This window comes from Balaenoptera ricei, chromosome 17 (genome assembly GCF_028023285.1).
Source record: "Balaenoptera ricei isolate mBalRic1 chromosome 17, mBalRic1.hap2, whole genome shotgun sequence".
Classification (NCBI taxonomy): domain Eukaryota; kingdom Metazoa; phylum Chordata; class Mammalia; order Artiodactyla; family Balaenopteridae; genus Balaenoptera; species Balaenoptera ricei.
This window is the reverse complement of record NC_082655.1, coordinates 30,905,121-30,927,372: the sequence shown is the minus strand read 5'-3', so window position 1 is coordinate 30,927,372 and position 22,252 is coordinate 30,905,121. Positions and strand designations below refer to the sequence as shown.

General features: G+C 32.2%; 1 protein-coding gene across 6 annotated transcripts in view; it reads left to right on the top strand.

Moving 5' to 3' along the window:
• Window positions 1-22,252, top strand: part of OXR1 (oxidation resistance 1) — a 475,322-nt gene that overhangs the window by 398,247 nt on the left and 54,823 nt on the right. For all 6 annotated transcript variants that reach the window (XM_059901532.1, XM_059901530.1, XM_059901534.1 and 3 more), the window contains 4 exons: window positions 2,913-3,020; window positions 4,445-4,558; window positions 11,860-12,012; window positions 19,537-19,721. In XM_059901532.1, coding sequence (XP_059757515.1) covers window positions 2,913-3,020; window positions 4,445-4,558; window positions 11,860-12,012; window positions 19,537-19,721 — 560 coding nt within the window. The remainder of the gene's footprint in view (window positions 1-2,912; window positions 3,021-4,444; window positions 4,559-11,859; window positions 12,013-19,536; window positions 19,722-22,252) is intronic.

Here is a 22,252-nt window from a genome sequence, read left to right as displayed (position 1 = left end):
ACATTCCAGAAAGTTCCAAAAAGCAAAACTTGAATTTCCCGTACTGGCCACTATTTACATACATTGTATTAGGTATTATAAGTAATCTAGAGATGATTTAATGTAAATATTTAACCTAAATATAGTATAAATTAGTCATTGTACCTTAGGTAGCTTTAAAGTTAAAATCATATATATATATATTACGTATGTGTTTATATATGCACATATGCACATACACGCACAGTTTTTAACTATAAAATTATTTTCAGCAGGATCAAGTAGACCTTGAAAATGCTATACATAACCATTTTCTTCCTAGTTAATTTAATATCCCTGTACCATTCTACCGAAAGCCTTGTCCAAGGTCACTAATGATTTTCTAATTATTAAACCTGGTGGCTTTTTCTTTGTTGTTGCATAACACTCACTGTTCCTTCTTTCTGGTTTTACTTTCCTTCTCAGTGTTCTTTAATGTATCTTTCAGTGAGGATCTGTGAATGGATAATCAGGCAGTGTCTGAAAAGTCTTCATTGCACCCTCATTCCTGGTAGTTGAGCTGCCTATAGATTATTAGGTTAACAGTTATTTTCTGTCAACACTTTGAATGTAGTTATCTATTATCTTATGCCCTTCTGTTGCCTTTTTATTTTTGTTCATTTCTAGGCAGTCTTCTTTTTTTAGATTGTTTTTTGAAGTTTCCTTCTTGTCCTTACAGTTCTGTAGTGCCACTGTGATAAATCTAGATTCAGACAAATTTTTATCTTACTTACTGTGTTTCTTCACTCTAAGGAATCATGCCATTCGTAAATTCTGGAAAATTATCAGCCATTATTTCTTTGATTATATACTCTCCTTTCTCAATTTGTTCTTGAAACTAATTGTACTACATTTTGCTATCATTATGCTTCATTGCCCTGTTCTTGCTAACATTTTGACTGTATCTTACACCTCTTTCACTGGTTGTTCTGCTCTTGTTGATTCCAAATGTGAGTGGTTCCTTGTATCTTTTCACTTTCTTTTTCTTTTCACTTTTACATTCTGCAACTTGGAGAGCTTAAGAACTTTACTATATGAAGTAAGACCCAAACTTTTTTCTATTTCTACCTTTCTAGATGCTTACATTTCCTACCACCACTTCATATTTAACAAATTATAGCAAACCTTTTACCAATTTTTTCTTCATCCTTGCCCAATGCTTTATTTTCTTGTTTCCATTTTCCTTCAATCTGTTGTTCATCCAGGTTGGAATTTTTTAGCATCAGTTGATCATTAATGTTTGCACCTCTGACATAGTACAATTACTGCTATATTACAACCTCATTCAATCCATTCCTGTTTTCTCTTGAGTCTTATCTGAAAATCTTATACCTTTATCTCTTTCTTTACATTTGTATTACCTTAAAGATGATCTGCTGCTTTAGTATTACATTGGTTTTTCTGCATCCATTCTCTTGCCTCATTAATCATAGACCTGTAGCCACTAATCTAAGATGCCACTCGGACATGTAACTTCCTTGCTTCATGTTGGTGTTTTTATTACTTTCATTACCACAACTGATAGGATCACTGTGAAGATGAAATGTGTGTTAATTAATATGAAATTTGTAAACTTCCAGATGTTTCTGCAAAGTAAAATTGGTTTATAGAGAGCTTTTACATACATTATCTCAATAAGGTAGGTGACATACCATCTCATTTCATAGATGAGAAAGTTTGCATGGGAGAAGAGAGCAGAGCTAGATTATTAGTCGGTGTCTTTGGCATCAATTTGGTTTTACAAAACCATTAAAGAAAAAATATATATTTATTGGTGTTTTTTTTTTTTACCCCCACATACATATCTACTTTTCCTGATTTTCGAAGTCTTTTACAGTCTAATTCAAAATGCCCTTTCAATCTCATCCTTTTTTGAGATTTGGCTCGACTTACCTTCCTAAAATCCTAAATTCATGAGTGTACCCTGGATGGTTTAGGAGGAAGAGATAGTATCCCACAAATGTGTTTTGTTCTTTTCTGTCTCCTGATATGTCAGTTCTATTCTCGTCACTTTGAATGTTCTTCCCTTCTCTCTACTCAAATTCCTACCCCTTCTTCAAGATAGCTTTAAATCTTTTCCATAAAGTCTTTCTTGGACAATTTGGAGCAAATATGTTGCTCTGTCTGCTCAGAGCTTCTGTTGCATTTGTTATTTCACTTAAATTGCTCTTCATCTTTTATATAACCTTTTTTGTCTTTCTTATTTTCTAACTAGATTGTAAATACCTTATGCACTAAAACCACTTCGTTGGACTTCATCATTCTCTACAGAGCTCTCATAATGCTTTATGTATAGAGAACTCTAAAGGAACACGTTGACTGATCAAATGACTTTTTCTTTCAGGATAATTGACAATTAAATCCCATGATTTAAGATTTCTATAAATATGATCATTAATATATACTGATTCAAAAACATATTCCTCAGCTTTGGTTCAAATATATTTTCTAATTTATCCATTTAAATGGCAGATTATGTAAAGATCATTAGAAACAGCACTTTAAGTTTAATACAGGCATACTTTGCTAACGTAAAATTAGTTTCTAGAAGTTACATATGTTGTACAAACTATTTATATTGTTTTAAAATCTTTGTAAAATAAAAATCACTTGTTTGTGTTTTGGAAATTATATTTTGTATTTTGAAATTGCTTGAAGTAGAGGCCTACATGTAATTGTGATGTATTATGATAAAGCATATACTCTGTATCATAATAGGTTGAGATCAGTTGCTAACAAACACAAAATTTGTCAAGTTATCCTATCTCTAAAGATGGAAATACCACTTATTAGTCAAATGTAAAATTGGTCCATAGACATATTAATGATCATTAAACTTCATCGTTTAGTTTTTCTGTTTTAACAGATTAATTTTTTTTTTTTCTCTTAAACAGGTTGAATCAAGGGATTCTTTGAATAGTATAGCCCTGAAATTTGATACAACGCCCAACGAACTTGTTCAGTTAAATAAGTTATTCTCCCGAGCAGTTGTTACTGGACAGGTATCTTTTTTTTAATGCATTGATGGTTAGAAGCATCAGTTGTAAGACAGAAAGTATCCATTGCAATATAGTTAACTTAAGAAGAGTAATTTTATGCATACTTTGAACAAATCACATTGGTTCTAGAAGAGAAAATTAAATGTCACTTATATCCATGTGAATTTTTCTTAATACATATTGAAAATAACTGTTGTCTTTTCAAATATAGTTTTAAAGAGCTTTAAAAAATATTCAAAGCAGTACATGTACCTGATAAAAAATTCAAACTTTTTTAAAGGTAGTTTATCTCAGACTCAGTTTCCTTTTTCCAGAAGCAACCACAGTTACCAATATGTATCCCCTTCCAAAAATATTCTAGCCTTTCTTTCTTCTTTTAAAAAAAAAACAATGTTGATTCTGGAAAAATGTTCTATTTAAACATAACTCAATCTCAAACTTTTTCATGTATGTAAAGTATTGCACTCTATTAATATATAGGCATGCCTTGGAAATATTGTGGATTTGGTTCCAGACCACTGCAGCAAAGCAGATATCACAATAAAGCGAGTCATAGAATTATTTGGTTTCCTAGTGTGTATAAAAGTTATATTTACACTACACTGTAGTCTGCTAAGTGTGCAATAGCATTATGTCTAAAAAAAGTACATGCCTTAATTTAAACCTTAATTTAAAAGTACTTTATTGCTAAAAAATGGTAACCATCATCTGAGTTTTCAGAGAGTCATAATCTTTTTGCAGCAGTCACTGATCACAGATCACTATAACAAATATAATAATAATGAAAAGTTTGAAATGTTGGAAGAATCACCAAAATGTAACCCAGAGACAGGAAGTGAGCAAATGCAGTTGAAAAATGGCACTGATAGACTTGCTTGACACAGGGTTGCCACAATCTTTCAGTTTGTAAAAAACGCAATATCTGCGAAGTCCAGTAAGGTGACACAGTAAAACGAGGTGTGCCTGTGTTATGGTTTAACCAAGCACAGTAAGCTTTAGACTTTCTACTTTTTTGCTATTGTAAACATTGCTCTAGGAAACACTCTTGTTTGTTTCTCTTTTTCTTTATATGCACGTATATCTATAAAGTCAAGTCCTAGAAGTAAAATAGCTCAGTTAAAGGATATGCGCATTTTAAATTGTGCTGGCTGTTGACAAATTGTCCTTTAAGAGGAACGCCCATAATTTATAAGAATTTCCCTTCACTATCGCCCACAGTTTGTGTTATCAAACTTATCTAAATTAAATTTAAATATCTTTTTTAAAATTTTGTTACAGTTATTTCGGTAATAAACATTCTTTTAATCTGAAGGTTTTAATTTTTAAAATTTATTTCTGAAGGTCATTGTTAATGCTTGCTTAGAGAATACCATCTGATTATTAATATTTTAGTTTGACTAAATCTTTATATGAATATTTTCTTCCAGGTTTTATATGTTCCTGATCCTGAATATGTCTCCAGTGTTGAGAGCTCCCCGTCTCTAAGCCCCATAAGTCCTCTGTCACCAACATCATCCGAGGCTGAACTTGATAAGACCACTGTAAGTTTCCCTTCTTTTCAAAGCTATCAAGAAATGTCACTGTATTTGTATATATCATCATGTTTTTAATCCTACTTTGCCTATGGCTTGAACGAAATTTTACCTTTTTAGTTTGTTAATTAAATTTGTAAATCCCGGTTTTTAAAGTGAAACATTCTTATTAAATCAGACAGCTTAAATTGATTACTGTTGTTGGTAGTAGTAATCCAAAGATATTCATCAGCCCTTTTATAAATATCATATAATAATTTAACTAAGAAAGGAATTTTACTTACCAAACATGAGTTTATCATGATAGGAAGTCCATGTCCAATTTGATTTTTATTTGAGTTTCTGTGAATGTTTATATAATACTTAAAACTCTTGAGTTCATTTTTGGCACACTTTAAAAAAATAATTTATGGGGACTTCCCTGGCAGTCCAGTGGTTAAGACTTCGCACTTCCACTGCAGGGGGCGTGGGTTCGATCCCTGGTCGGGGAACTAAGATCCCACATGCTGCACGGCACTGCCAAAAAAAAAAAAAGAAAAGAAAAAAATTTATTATCTTAGTTGTTCTTCAGAATATTAATTCGGAGTAACTAATAGTATATTAATTTATCTAGCATTTTAAAGGAATAGATGTTCTGTATGTTACATTTTACAAATGAATTCCAAGGAAGAAAACTTCATTTAATAATTTTGATTAAAATCCCTCTGACAGGAATTATGTTTTTTGTGCCTTTCCTGTGTAAATTAATACTAATCATAATTTCCCATTTTCATAATGACCTAATGATTATGTTTACATGTAAAAGGTTATTTCTCCATTAACTGGCTAGACTCCTGTGGGAGATTCTTCTGTGTTGCTATGCTGATTGTAGGAGACATCCTTTTCTCTGCCTCAATTTGCACTCAAAGTTTAGGATACCAAATGGCATACTGGTAACAAAACACAAATTATTAATGTTAATTTGCCTATAAATTATTAGGAATTATTAGTTTCTAAGCTCTAGTATTAGACTAGTTCCACTTCTCTCATGGAGTAAAGGACATGATATTATTAGTAACTATTTGTCTCCTTGCCTAGGGACTTTTTTCTGTGTGTTTGTGGTGAGAGAGAGAGGGAGGGAGGGAGAAATGGGGTCTTTTTCAAATGTTTTATTTGTTGGCTATCTTATAAAAATGACAACTACTTTAGAATACAGCTACGTGAAAGTAATATATTACATTTATTCTCATCATCGACGAAAATGGAAGTCAGTGTCTAATGATACTGGACCAAACGATTACTGGACCTTTTTGAACATGGCCATGCCATTTTCCCATGGGACTTAACAAAGAGATCTATTCATAAGGGGCAATGACAAAGGAGAGCAGTGTAGCCTTCGGTTAATTTAGCTTGTGTTCCATACCCTAAAGCAAAATTGTGAAAAGCTAGACTACTTACCTGAATTAGGATTCCAACGCAGATAGTCTGAGTCCAGAGCCCATGTTTTTTTACTAGCACTTTATAGCTGGAAATTGATAGCTCAGAAACTACTATTGATCAGTAAATAATTGGATCCAACCCAAAAAGATAAGTAATATTCAATCATTGTGAGTATAGTAAAACCTGTCACTTTTGCACTATCATCATTTTGTAAAATTTTTTTATGTAACATTCTTTTGTAAATATAAAAACCTTTTTTGTTTGTTTACCTCCTTTGATTTCTCCTCTCTGCATCTTAAATGTATTTATTATGCTAATGCCATTTTAAGCTAGAACTACTAGTGTGATATATTTAGGATGGAATTCAGAGGAAAAAATATTTAAAATAAATAATATGGAAAAGTGAAATGGTTTTAAATAGTTTTTAATTTCTGCTTATGTTACTATACTCCACTGAAAGATGGGATAGCAGATAGTTGTATTCTCTTTAATATAAAACACTCTTTAGTATACTCTAATAAATGTAAAAGATAATAAGAAAAGTAGAGTACTTATAATGTGGTAAGAAAATATAATTTTGAAATTATATTTCATGGTAATAAGAAAATATAATTTTGAAAAAAATACTACTAAGAGATTCTATGGAAGGCTTAGAAGGCCTTACAGGAGAAAATCTATAACGCATTAATAGAGTTTAGGCACATTAAAAGCTTCTTTTAAAGCATAGGCAGTTACTCTGCTACAGTTACTATTCACATTTAAAAAGTACTTACTATGCATTTATTAATGAGGAAACTAAGGCATAGAGAGAATGAGTAATTTACACAAGATCACATACTTAATGAGTGGTAGAGCTGAGATTTAAACCCTGACAGTCTACATTCAGGTTTTGTGTTATATTCTTAACCACTTTTTGAACTAATTTATGAAAGGGTAAGGATTAACAGTACAGATTCTCTGTGACTGAGACATACAATCTAAAATTAAAATATATGTGTGCCAAATTGTAGAAACTAGAAAGTTTGTAGTAAAGAGCTATGTGGAAGTAATGTAGCAAATTTTTGCTTACCAAAGCAAAAATAAAACTAAAGCAGATAATCGGAAGTATTGCTTAAAATGATTAAAAGGTGAACAAAAGCATTGCTTTTTTTTTTTTTTTCAATATTTAAGATTCTCTGGACTTTTTAATATGTTGTTCTTCTGTTTATGTAACTTAAAAAATTATTATTTGCCTGTATTAGTTTCCTAGGATTACAAAATGGGTGGTTTAAATCAGAAACTTACCTCACAGTTCTGGAGGCTAGATGTCTGGAATCAAGATTTTGGCAAGCACCTTGTGGGGGAGGATCCTTCTTTGCCTCTTCTATCATCTGGTGTTTGCCCACAATCCTTGTCATTCCTTGTCCTGTTGGACAGATTACTCCAGTTTCTGCCTTTGTAGTCACATGGCTGTCTTCTCCTTGTGTGTTTGTGTCTTCACATAGTGGTCTCCTCTTCAGATAAGGAAACCAGTTAAATTGGATTAAGGGTCCACTCTACTCCTCCTGTGTGACTTCAGCTTAACTCACTTCATCTGTGAAAAGCTGATTTCCAAATAAGATCGCATTCTGAGGTAGGGGGTTAGGACTTCAGCATATCTTCTTGGGTGACACAGTGAAGTCATAACATTGCCTTTTATAAAATTTCAAGAGAACCACATTGTTTAGTCAGGGAACTTTAGAAGATTTTCTAGCTCTAGTCAAATAAGATTTTTTTAAAAAAGACATTCAGTGACTATTCTCTTCACATATAGATGAGATAATATATAAAAGAGTGATGTTAATTTCTTACAGGGTTTTGGGGATCTTGAGAATATTTGTGAAATCTAATAAAATAAACCTCCCTCTATTTTAATCATACTAATCACATAATTCATTGACATCCTGAACTTATATACCTGAAAACAGACATTAAAGTAATAGCACACATGCAAGAAGTTAAAAAAATTTTAGTTAGAAATATCAATATAGTTTGAAGAGATTAAATATAGCATATGCTTCAAAAATTGTTCTCACATATGCCATCCTTAAACTAGTCACAAACATGCCTCTCCCCTCTTTCCCTTCCTCCTTACTTCCACCTCCTTCCTCTCTCTCTCTGTGTATAATGTTATATATTTAAACTTAAATTTAAAATCACTAAAATATATAATATATAAAATATATTTTATCTGATACAATATATAAATTATAATTTTAAATTTCATGCTTTTAAACCTAAATTTTCGTATGTAAGTATATATACTTTATTATATAATAAACATAAGCTTATATATTATATTATATTAAAATAAAGTTAACCAACTATAAATGCCATATGTATAAATAACACATGAATTATATGTTACCTGTATATTGTATAATATAATTTAGCTTTGGTGCTTTTAAACTTAAATACCGGCAGTTTATTAGGGAATTATAATTTTTTAATATGTACGTTTTAAATGATGGTGCTATAATTATACCTTAGTCTTACATTCTTAGAACAAAATTTTATATTTGAAATATGTGAAAACATAGAACTTCATAGTAGGACTTTGTATTTATATAGATTTTAGGAAAACATTTCTTTATATAGAAGAAATCTATATTTGTAACATCACAAATAAATAGTTATATTACTGGGTGAGAGTTTTCTTCTAGATTCTGAAAGCAAGCATTGTTCTCATAATTAGAATTTAAAAATTGATCCTTCTTTGCTTTTTAACCTGGTTACTAAAAAGCTCAGTGTCAGATCCAAAACTCCAAGTACAACACTTAAAATTGCATTTTATTTTTTCTTCACTCTGATATTTTTATTTTTTATTTGTATTGTATTTTATTCTGTATGTTTGTTTTAAGATCCTCAAATTCTTAAGAAGTGGAGTTTAAATAAATTCTGAGAGTGATAGTTAAACATAACAATTTATAGGAAGTAAATGGTACCCATCATATTTATTGGATTGAGTGAAGAAACATAGTATGCATTGCTTTAAAAATAAACATTTTCTTTTAGATTATATATTATATATGTTGTATGAAATAAATATAAATGTTGGTATTTCTGTGCCTGTATGGTTTTTCCTCCTCAAATTTTGTATGCCTTACCTACATGTTACCAGAGAACATTTCTACATATTTTCAATCACTAAAGAACAAAAACTCCATAAAACCAAGGCAACATGGGAAAAGGAGAGTTTGGAGTTGTTAATTAGCTTATGGTAATGATTTATAATAATACTCTACAAATTATATTATATAATATTTAATCATATTGTACAAAAAAGATGACCATAAGTCAACCTTTTTGGGTCACTTGTCATAGCATTACTTCCTTTTGCACATTTGAACAATTGAGGTGACAATTGAGGCTTGGTAAATAAATGTTTATAATCCTATATTTTTAAGGACCTTTCCATCCCTAGTGGCTAAAACAAAATTGCACAAAGAAGCTTCAGAAAGCACTCAAATAAGCTTATTCAAATCACCTTATTAAGAAACAGAATCTGTAAATTCACAGAGGTACAGAGATACTGATACTTTGGATCATGTACATGTATGTAAGTTAAAATGAGGTCTGATTATGATTTCTCTGAACAACTTTGATCCCTTTTAAAGAAATACTCTTTTGTGCTATAGTTTGAGCATTCGTTAAGCTAATCTCATGTATTATTTTTAATAGGATTACTTTGACAAGTTGGGATTGCTATTGATACTGAGTTGTAGAATTTGAGACTTTGAGGGAACCTCAGAGATCATGTTGTTCTGTGAGGTATATCTTTAAGGAAAATATTTGACAATGTACCTTGATACAGTTTCTGTGAATAATATGGTTATTTAGTAGATACTGTCGTCACCTGATTTGGGAGTAACTGAACAGTCATAGACAAAATTTGTGTATTGCTTTGTGCCAGCTTGCAGGGGGCCCTCTGATGGCTCTGTATTGGCTTTTTTTCCCCCTCTGCACGCAATCTTTTAGAAGAATGTTTGAAATGGAAAGCATATAGTAGTGCAGTTAAGCTCACTAGTTCATGTGTTGGCAACATGGGTTTTCTTCTCAGGTTCATCTTACTCATTGGGCAAGTTACTGAATTTGGCCAAGCATACGTTTCCTTAAAAATTAAGGTAATAGTATATACCTTATGAGTGATTTGAAAATGAAATGGTCTTTATAATATACTTAAATATAAAGGTATTCATAAATATCAATTAATATTATTATTAATGTCCCTTATTTAATTATCTGTGCTAAATGAATTTATATATGATGTAAAACTCTTAGATACAGTAACTGCCAGAGACAACAGGATGAATGTAAAGTTATTAGTTTGCATCACAAAATGAAAAGATTGATAATAATGCTATAACAGTGTCATGTAGCTGTTAAAATATAATTCCATTTTAGGTTTTTTAAAAATATAACTGTATTAAATGTAGCTGTTTTGCAGTGTTCTGAACTGGTCTACCTTCAAAAAATGTCTGTTGAGTATCTGCCCAAGTGCTTGGGATTCAGCCCTATATTTTAGGAAGGGTATATGAAATTTAGAAAGGAAGTCTAAAAATTCTGTCCTATATAGGACAGAATTTAAGGAATTAGATCCATTTATTAGAGTAGAAAAAGTTATGTTAAAATTTGATAGTTCTTTTCAAGTATCTCAAAGTCTGTGAGACTGAAGAGGAAGCAGTCTAGTTTATTATTACAGAAGGCCAAATCATAACTATTAGGTGTTAATTACAAAGTGGCAGATTTTAGTTCAAAGCTCTGAAGAACCTTGCTACTATGAAAACTATTATATAAGGCATTGTGCATTTACTTATAAGGTATGAAATGCCTCTGTGGAGGTATTTAAAACAAAGATTAAAAGGCATCTGTCTAACCTTCCTACATTTGTACAGAATATTGAACTTTGGGAAAACTATGAGTTCTGTGAACTTGGCTAGAAAAAATTTTAAGTGAAATCTAACATTTTTAAAGATTAAGAATATAAGCAGCAAACTATAGAAAAGCACCAGGGATACCTGTGACTTTGTCCCCAATAGAACTGACATATTTTCAAATCAATTTAGAGTTGTTGTAGATATCACAGAATGTTGTTTATGGCCATGTACTTCAAAATTATCGTTATGAGTCATCACTAGATCTTGTTATTTAATGTATTAATAAAGAAGCATATATATCTATAAATAAATATATCTCTGATTAAAAAGTGTTTTGATAATTGTTTCAATATAATTGTTTTTCTTTGTAATTCTGTATTTATTTTGAGTATTCAAAAAAAAAACATTCTGAAAAGGAGGTCTATAGGCTTCACTGTGGGAATGGTCCATGGCATCAAAAAAGTTAAGAATCTATGATCTAACTAATTAATACTTTGTAAAATGGTACTGATAAATTCTTTATAGCTTGAGATTTTAACAGGCTCTTCAGTGAATGGATTCTGCTGAATTCCTAGGTTTCACAGACAAGCACTCACCTTTTCTCTGCTCCCAGCACCTGAGTGATATATTAAATGATCAGGACCAGTGATTTGATTCAGGAGCAACTGAATGTGTATGTGTGTGTGTACATACACACACACACACACACACACACACACACACACACACATATATTATAACCAGTATATATATATTCCCATTAAAAAAGTAATTGAAAATTTAAGTTTAAGCTGTATTAGAGATCTTTACCAAATGTAAAAGAAGTGACATTCTTTCCCATATTTTTTTACATAAAAACGTTTTGAGCTGATCTACAGAATGTGATGAGAAGGAAAAACACTTACTGGGGAGAGCTATTCATTTGCATTTAACAATGTGCTTAGTTTTATTTAGTTCTCTGAAGTGTCTTTATCTTTTTTTTTTTTTTTTTTAAAGAATCCTGATGTAGTCCACCCGAAAGAAGAAACTCTCTCATCTGCTTTTACTGGTATTCGACCTGCACGAGTTGTATCTTCAACTTCTGAGGAGGAAGAAGCATTTACTGAGAAATTTCTTAAAATTAATTGCAGATATATTACCAGTGGCAAGGTAATGGATAAAACTTTAGAAAAAACTTTTAATCATTTTTTATTTATTACTAAAATATGACAGTTTTGCATTTACATTTTTAGTCATCAGCATCAGCACATGATGATCAATTTAAAATAATCTTGTGAAATAGGCAGTCCTATTCCTTCTTCACAGGAAAAAAAAAAAAAAAACTTTCAGAAAAGGTTAATGAGTCCAGGGTTTCTCTATCCTGGCTAGAATTCAAACCCAGTTTGAATCTGTGTTTTATCTACCACACGTTGCTGCTTTTCTAAAGCAGAGAACTTCTAGTCTGCAAAGGGAATTATAGTAAAGTACAATAGTGTTCAAAATAAACTCCACGTGTTGCTAAGAAAGTAATTATAGTATGATACCCACTTGAGAAGTCACACGTGAGAACCATTTCTTTATAGTCATATTTCATAAATTATGGGTATTTGAAATAGGTGTTTAGTGCTATAAATTTCCCCCTATGTACTGTTTTAACTGAATCCACAGTCTTGATATGTTGTATTTTCATTTTCATTCAGTCCATAATACTTTCTCTTTATTTCTTTTTTGGCCCATGGAATATTTAGAAGTTTCTTAGTTTCCAAATATTTGGTGTTTTTCAAGATATCTTTCTGTTACTGATTTCTAATGTTTTTCCATGTGGTTAGAGAACATACTACTATTTGTAGGCTTAACGTTTTATGGTGCAGAATGTGGTATATCTTGACACATGTTACATGTGTACTTGGAAAGAATGGGTATTCTGCTGTTGTTGCGAGAAATAGTTTATAAATGTCAATTAAATCAAGTTGAGTGTTACTATTGATTTTCTGTCTTTTTGTTCTATCAATTATTGACAGAAGGATGTTGAAATACCTCTATAATTGTGGATTTGTCTATTTCCCCTTCTAGTTCTATCAGTTTTTTTGTGTGTATTTTGAAACTCTGTGGTTAGGTATAAAAATGTTTTGGATTCTTATATTGTCTTGATGAATTGATTTGTTTAATTATGAAAGACTATTCTTGGTAAAACTCTTTGCTATGAAATCTGCTTTGATGGATACAAATGTAGTCACGTAGCTTCTGGTCAGTTAGTGTTAACTTGATTTATCTCTTCCATTTTTTTACTTTTAGACTGTGTCTTATACTTAAAGTGGGTTTCCATAGTTTACATCAGAACTCACTCTTTGTGTCATACATTCTGTGGGTTTTGAGAAATGTATGATGACATGTATCCACCATTACAGTATCATGCAAAATAGTTGCATTGCCTCCCAAATCTTCTGTGCTCTGTCTGTTCATCCATCCCTTCCTCTGGACCCCTGGAAACTACTGATCTTTTTGCTGTCTCCATAGTTTTGCCTTTTACAGAGTGTCATGCAGTTAGAATCATAAAGTATGATTGAATGATTTCAGAGTGGTTTCTTTCACTTAGCAGTATGCATTTAAGAGCCTTCCATATCTTTCATGGCTTGACAGCTCATTTGTTTTTATCGCTGTGGGTGTGCAGTACAACAGTTTATCCATTCACCTACTGAAGGGCATCTTGGTTGCTTCCAAGTTTGGACACTTATGAAGATAGCTACTATAAACATTAATATTGCAGGTTTTGTATAAGTTTTTATTACCTTTGGTTGAATACTAAGGCATGTGATTGTTAGATCGTGTGCTAAGACTGTGTTTAGCTCTGTCGGAAACTACCAACCTGCCTTCCAAAAGTGGCTGTTATTCTCCATTCCTGCTGGCAGTGACTGAGAGCTGCTGTTGCTCCACATCCTCACCAGCATTCACCGTGGTCAGTGTTTTAGATTTTAGTTACGCTTATTGGTCTTTAGTGGTAACTCATTTAATTTACATTTCCCTAATGACTTATGATACTGAGCATCTTTTCATTTGCTTATTTGCTATTCGTATAGCTTTGGTATTTTCTTTAATTTTTAAAGATATTTTCACAGGGCATAGAATTTTAGGTTGACAGGGTTTTCTTTTCCTTTCAGAACTTTAAAGATGTTTCTTTCAAATCTCTACTGTTTTCTGGCTTGCACTGTTTCTGAAGAGAAGTCTTCTATTATTTTTGTATTTGGTGTGCTGTATAAAATATATTTTTTTCTTTGTTTGCATTTAAGATGATGTCTTTATCACTGATTTTGAGCAAGTTGATTATTTTTTTTAATTTTATTGTTATTATTTTTTTACATATACATTCTTTTTAAAATTCTTTTCCCATTTAGGTTATTACAGAATATTGAGCAGAGTTCCCTGTAGTATACAGTGTTGGTTATCTATTTTAAATATAGTAGTGTGTACAGATCACTCCCAAACTCCCAGTCTATCCCTCCCTCCCCACCTTTCCCCGCTGGTAACCATAAGTTTGTTCTCTATGTCTGTGAGTCTGTTTCTGTTTTGTAAATAAGTTCATTTGTATGTTTTGTTTTTTTTTTTAGATTCCGCATATAAGCAATATATATTTGTCTTTCTCTGTCTGACTTACTTCACTTAGTATTGATAATCTCCAGGTCCATCCATGTTGCTGCAGACAGCATTATTTCATTCTTTTTAATGGCTGAGTAATATTCCATTGTATATATGTACCACATCTTCTTTAACCGTTCATCTGTTGATGCACATTTAGGTTGCTTCCATGTCTTGGCTGTTGTAAACAGTGCTGCAGTGATCATTGGGGTGCTGCATGTATCTTTTCAAACCATGTTTTTCTCCAGATATATGCCCAGTAGTGGGATTGCCAGATCATATAGTAGCTCTGTTTTTACTTTTTTAAGGAACCTCCATACTGTTCTCCATAGTGCCAATTTACATTCCCACCAACAGTGTAGGAGGGTTCCCTTTTCTCCACACCCTCTCCAGCATTTACTGTTTGTAGATTTTTTTGATGATGGCCATTCTGACTGGTGTGAGGAGATATCTCACTGTAGTTTTGATTTGCATTTCTTTAATAATTAACGATGTTGAGCATCTTTTTCATGTGCCTTTGGCTATCTCTATGTCTTCTTTGGAGAAATGTCTGTTTAGGTCTTCTGCCCATTTTTTGATTGGGTTGTTTGTTTTTCTGATATTGTTGAGCAGTTTAATTATGATGTGCCTTGGTGTGTGTTTCATATTTGTTTTACTTGAGGTTCGTTCAGCTTCTTGGATCTGTAGGTTTATAGTTTTCATCGAATTTGGAAAAATTTTGGCCATATCTCTTCAAATGTTTTTTCTCCCCCATTATCTCCTCTTCTTTGGAAACTCCAGTTATGCGTATTTTAGGTTGCTTGATGTTGTGCTTCATAGCTTACTGATACTCTGCTCTTTTTTTCCTCTCTCTCCATTTTGGACAATTTCAATTGCTGTATCTTTAAGTTCAGTAATTTATTTTTCTGCCAAATCTAATCTGGTATTCTATCCAGTGTATTTTTCCCCTCTAAGTTTAAACTGGGTCACTTATGTCTTCCATGTCCCTACTTACCACGCAAAATCTTTCTTCTATATTCTTGAATATATGGACTATAGTTAAAATAATTGTTTTAATGTCTTTTTCTACCAATTCTTTTCTCTCTTCCACTTTTGGGTTTGTTTCAGTTAATTGATTTTTGTTATTGCTGTGAGCCATATTTTCCTGTTTGTTTGCATGCCTAGTAATTTTTAATTGGATACCAGATATTATGGATTTTTATCTTGTTGGGTGCTGGATATTTTTGTATTTCTATACATATTCTTGCGCATTTTTCTGTGACACGGTTGTTTCTTGGAAACAGCTTCATCCTGTCATGGCTTGCTTTTAAGTTTTGTCAGGCATGACCAGAGCAGCTTTTAAGCCTTTAACTAGTTTTCCCCTTACTGAGACAATACCCTTCTGAATATTGAGGTGCTGTAAATTACAAGGGTTTTTGCTCTGGTTGGTGAGAACACAAGCTATTTCTGACTCTGTGGACTCTAGGGATTGTTTTCTCAGCTTCTTTTGAGTGCTTTTTTTCTCATCCTTGGATAGTTGCTTTCACACAGGTGGCAATCAGTCCTCAGCTGGAACCTTGGAAAAGGATCCTCTGTAGATCTCCAAAGCTTTCTCAGCAGGGAGTGTTCTCTCCTTTCCTGTCTCTGTCTGTGGCCAGGAGACTCCACCCAGTGTGCTGGGGCATTTGTAGATCTCATCTGATTTGTTTCCCCTTATTCAGCATTATAGTATCGGAAAAGAGTTATTTCATGTATTTTATGTGTTTTAGTAGCTTTAGGCAGAATTAGTTCTTGGCTAGAAGCAAAATTTTAGTTGGAAGTATTTGAATAACAATTTTGTTTAAGAATCAAAGAAAAGATAAAGTCATTGGCAGGGTTAGGAATGGCTTGCACTGGTGTCCTTGGAACATAATCTCTTATAAGAAAGTAATCAGGAAAAGATGCTTTCTCATACAAGTCATCTTCTTTCTTCTTCTTACAGGTTGATTGTAGTAAAGATTATATAAAATTATGGAAATTTATCAACAATTATTGTAATGGTTAAATTCCTGTGGACTTAAGACTGAAAAAAAAAATCAGTACAAGCTTTTATTTCTCCTGGGATGAGTTCCCAAATCATAGTCTTCTATCTTTTAGTATTTACAGAAATATTGTAATGTAAGTGGTATCTTTTCTTTCAGAAATAGACTTTATTTTCTAATAGAAGTAATTCCTTCTTGGAAGATTAGTCAAGTAATTGCACATAAAAAATTGGAAGTTACTAATACTAAAGGGAAGTAGGTGCTTAAAGTTTCTGAAGGTCATGTGGATTAAGATATGCTAATTGGAAATCTCTTAACTTACAGTATGCTCTTGCTCCTGAAAATATGTCTACATTTATGAAACAGTATTTAAAAAGAATGAAATGGTAATGGTTTAGTATGAGTTTATGATTTCAGACTTGATCTTGGCCAAAGGAATTTGAGAGGCTACTTTCTGAAGAGATTTTTGTGAATTTTGTGTTGTAATGTTTCTCATGGCTGTCTCTTTTGATTTATGGAGGCACCTGACATCTCACAGAATACCTCAAAGAGCTCCAGCTAAAGGCAGAGGGAAAGAAGCTTGAAGAATATATCAGTGCATCCTTCAATAGTAGCAAATAAGGGCGAATTCCTGGAATGTAACATTAGCAGATTGATCATTCCAGTGTTAAGCTATAGGGCTTCAAGCCCCTTGTAATCCAAGTAGCAGAAGTACGGTTTTGAGAGGCTTTTCAAATGGTTTCTATAATTACACTACTAAGATTATAGTATTCATGTGTATAGTGAATTAAAGTATTACTATTACACTGGGCCTTTTCTATAATACCTAGTAATCATTGTCTTTAATGAAAATCCTCTAAAGCAAAAGATGTAGTGTTATGCCAGTGAACCAAATATTATATCATCATTTAAAACTAATGCTCAGATGAAATTTATAAAATCAAGAATGACCAGAAGTCTTTCAGAGAACCTGAAGTTTGCTTTCCTTAATCCTTACTGATTGGTTTCATTTCTCATATAACTTGCTTGTAGACATGGTGAGATAGAGGAAGGTATTAAAGATTGGAAATCTTTCAGCTTTTTTATATTGTATATACTCTACTCTTGATTATTTATTTCTTGGATTATCCCTGGCAGTGTAAATGTCCCTGCAACATATTTTATCATCACTCATTGATTTGAGTTGGCATGTGATCCAGGAATACATAATGTACATGAATCTGTTTAAAATATTGATCAAGGGGTGGGATAGGGAGGGTGGGAGGGAAACACAAAAGGGAGGGGGTATGGGGATATATGTATACATATAGCTGATTCACTTTGTTATACAGCAGAAACTCACACAACGTTGTAAAGCAATTATACTCCAATAAAGATGTTAAAAAATAATAAAATAAAATATTGATCAAAAGATGATTAGGCTGTGGTTTACATAAAGTTCCTCCTTATTTAGGAGGTCCATGGTCTGAACTAAAAGAAATGCTAGTCAGAGTTTGAAATTGATTCCCTTTCCCCCACCAAAATGCACACACACACGTATTCTTCTCTCCAGTATTTCATGCAGTTACTGTAAATAATAAGCGTATTTTATAATCTCGAACATTGGCAATAACTTTTTTTCATTTGTGATTGGGTGACCATTTTTAGTAGGATTTTTTTTTTATTTTTTTTGTTTCTAAAGTTAGTGTCTGTCATAACTTAAGTTTTACATTCTTAAAGTTAAATCAGATAAATTCACAGAGCTGAATATGGACTTGGAAGGAGGGTGTGATACCAAATCAAGCAAGATTTAAGTTTTTCTATTGATAGCTTCAGAAAAAAAAGACAACTTTGAAGTAATTATTTGGTTTAGTTTTAGATTTCTGTCTGGCTCTTTATTTTTATTCTTACAGGATGTAGTGGAATGGGAGTTTGAAAATGGGATTAAGAAAAAATGTATACATAACTGAATCACTTTACTGTACAGCAAAAATTAACACAACATTGTAAATTAACTATACTTCAATAAAAATAAATAAATAGGATTAAGGAATATTTGGTACTTGAGTTGAAGTGATTATTGTTTGTAACTCAGATGTGAAGATATTATAGTAAAAAGCATGGACTGCTTGGATTTTGGATCTTGGTCCTGCCACTTATTAGTTAGCTGTGTTATTTATTATTTAGGACAAATTGCCTAGCCTCTCTCAATTTTAATTTCCCCACCTGTATTCTCATCTCAGAGCTATAATTGAACAATAATATATATAAATGAACAATAATATATATAAAGCGTGGTACATACAAAGCATTCAAGAAACATTAGCTAATAGTAGTGGGATCAGCTTCTTACGTACTTCAGTTTGCTCATTTGTAAGATGAGAGGGTTGGACTCTTTATATTTGTATCACTATTTGTATAAATATATTTAAAATTTCATAGCTTTTCATGATAAAATAATTACTGTATGCCTTAGAAGTAATCTAATCTACCTAATTTTACAGATGAAGAAACAACCCCAGAGGCTTTGCTTGTCAGAGGTCACATAACTAGGCAGTAGCAGAATCGAGTGAAATAGAGATTTTTTTTTTTTAAAGATATTTTAAACAGATTATACAATTTTCCTTTTATAATGGATTGAGTTATCAGCACATTATTTATTAAACCTGCAGTGTGTGCATGAAACGATTTGATACCTGTAGTGACGGAAGAACACAGGAGACTGTATGCAAGTTAATGTAAAACATGGCTCATGCCTTGAAGGACTTTACAATCCTTCTTATATTAGTGAAGTTATCTTGCTGATATAACTCAGCATTTTACTGAGGCTGCAAATTTTAATTCCTGACTTGATTGATTGAGGGTGAACATGATATTCTTTGTATTTTGCCTCTGCTAACAAGGAGAATTTACTGGGAAAATTTGAGTGTTATTAAAAACATTTTCATGAGAATGCCATAGTGCTTGACTATACTACTTTTATATGTGGTAGGTGGCCTAACGTCGGAAATAAAAATATCTAGAATAATTTTTGAAAATTTAAACTTTGAAGATTAAACACTATTTTCTTTTTTCATCTTAGGGCACAGTCAGTGGTGTGTTGCTAGTTACACCAAATAATATAATGTTTGATCCACATAAAACTGACCCCTTGGTTCAAGAGAATGGCTGTGAGGAATATGGCATCATGTGTCCAATGGAAGAGGTGATGTCAGCTGCAATGTACAAAGAAATTTTCGATAGCAAAATAAAGGAATCCTTACCCATGTAAGAGTGATATTTATACTCTTTGCAATTTTATTTCATCTAGATAGTTGACCCTGGTCTAATAACTCTGAAGTATTTTTTAATAGTTTTTTTATAGCTGCTTTTCATTTTATCATTAATGAAACAGAAATATATGTAGTATTGAAAAGATTATTCTTACTGCACTAGAATAGTTAAGAATTGTTTTAGGTTTATATTTGTATATTTGGTCAGAGAACCTGATATTTAAAAGTAACCTATAGTACTCATTTAATTCAATGTTTACCAGCCCATTTTATTCAGGTAAATTCAAATTATTTTTATTAGTAATTTAAGGTAATATAAGTAATCAAGGGTAGCTTTCAAATTTTCCTTAGAAGAGCCTGAAGAGTTGGGTGTGGGATTTGGGGGAGGTCACGTGAGCAAAGACCTGACATTAATAAAGCCAGCGCAGCTTTGTCTTTTATTGATTTATATGTTTGCACCCTTCTCTCAGAACAGTATAAAATACAGGGAAGAAGGCCCACAGATTGCACAAATTTAAAGAGTTAACCTTGGAATATACTGGTTAGGGAATTTGTGTGTTTCAGGTAACATAGATGTGAGGCTACAGGTCAGCATAGCCTTTGAAAGTAATGTGTTTAACTAAAGGAATAACAGAGAGAAAAGGGAAGGATAAGAAATAAAAGGAGAAGAAAATAAAAGACAGGTATACAAACAAAGGAAGGGAAGGACAAAAGAAGAAAATTGATGTGTAATAGAAAAGAACTCCCCCATTCCTCCATACATGACTTTGTGAACAGTTTAAAAACTGGCTTCACTTCAACTGATACTGAGATTTCTATCCCTATAATAGCCCACAGGGATGATAATGGTTGTTTTAAAATTAACCCCTGTGAGACAGAACTACTTACAAAGGAGACGGAGAGCAAATTATTTTTGTTTCTGAGGCAGACTACATGAGTTGTTAGAATACCTATGGTAGAATAAAATCTTTTATATAAACAGTCTCCATTATAACGGCCCCCCAGTAGATACTGTTTTGGCTTGGTCTCATCCTTAGAGGTGCAGATTATTCCTAGGATTGCCTCTATGTTAGCTATTTAATATATCATCATCCAAAATCAGTCTCAGCAAATAAAGATTATTGTGGCAGGTGGAGGGGTAAGACAAAGGTGAAAGAGTGAAGGATTAGATTAAAAGAGAAACAAGAAGATTATATGTATGTATATGTTGCCAGTCATTGGTGAGATCCATTTTATCTTGCCCTGCTTTTCCATTTGTATTAGGATACTTTGGGATTCTGTTATGCTGAATGATCCATAACTATTCTATACAGATGCTATAGGGCCCTTCCTCTTGTAAATCACTGTTTTATCATTCACAACGTCACCTGGAAAGACCATCTATTTGATCCAAACCTTTAAAAAAGTTACTCCAAAAGAAATATCTTTCATTGCTGCCTTATGAATTGATTAAAAACAATATTTGGCAACAACTCAGATAATGTCATGTATGGTAAAAATGAGGTGTAAGATTTGATTGGTTTTCTTCTGTCTTACACTGCTTGGGAAGTTAATCGCAAAGGTATTGTTCAGGAACTATATTGAGCAATAGCAGCATCATTGACATAAAAAAATAAGGTTGCAACACGTATCTAAATCTATATACTGTTAGGTTTACTTAACTTTATCTCATACCTAAGGGTCTTATTAAATCTACAGGTACAGTTTCTCAAAACTTTTGCCAAGTTCCAAGACCCTATATATGCAGTTTTAGGGGCTCACCAGTAGATGACACTATTACACATTTAATAGCACAGATTAGATGCTTACATACATTTCTTAAGGTGAATCAGTCAGTACAAGGGAAGCAGAGGTAGGGACTGGACTTCAACTAATTAATACTTTTTTAAAAATAAATTTTACCTATCCTGTGCACAATGAAAATTATGCATATCATTATAAAAAATATCGAGTACTAGAATAAGAGGAAAAGAGTGACCCAACTTCACCATCCAGAGGTAGCCAATAAATTGTGCGTCGGCTTACTTCCAGTCTTTCCTATTCTCAGACTTGCATAAATGTTAATACTTTTTCCACTAAGAACTCATGCAATTTCCGTTTATCAGAAACTACTTTTAGCCATCATTTTGAATTGCAGACTTGTATTTCATATAGCGTTTACACTGTCTCCTTCCAGAACTTAAACTGTCTAACCATTGAACATTAGTGCTTGCATATACAAATGCCATTAAACATGGAAATCTAGAAGTAATGATGAACCATTCAGCTAACTAATATCTAACCTCTAAGCACTTTTGCCTCAGTTCTTTTCAGGTTGGTTTTTAGCTTTGCATTTGAGTCATTTATTTTAGTTTAATTTCTATTTAAATGTAAATAAGCACTGTGTGTGTGTGTGTGTGTGTGTGTGTGTGTGTGTGTGTGTAATATCAGTCAGTGTATTTTTATTTTATTAAAACATTTAAAATTTTAATCAAAATTTTATTTGCATATTTCATCAGTGAATAAATTTTAGTTTAGAATTATAGC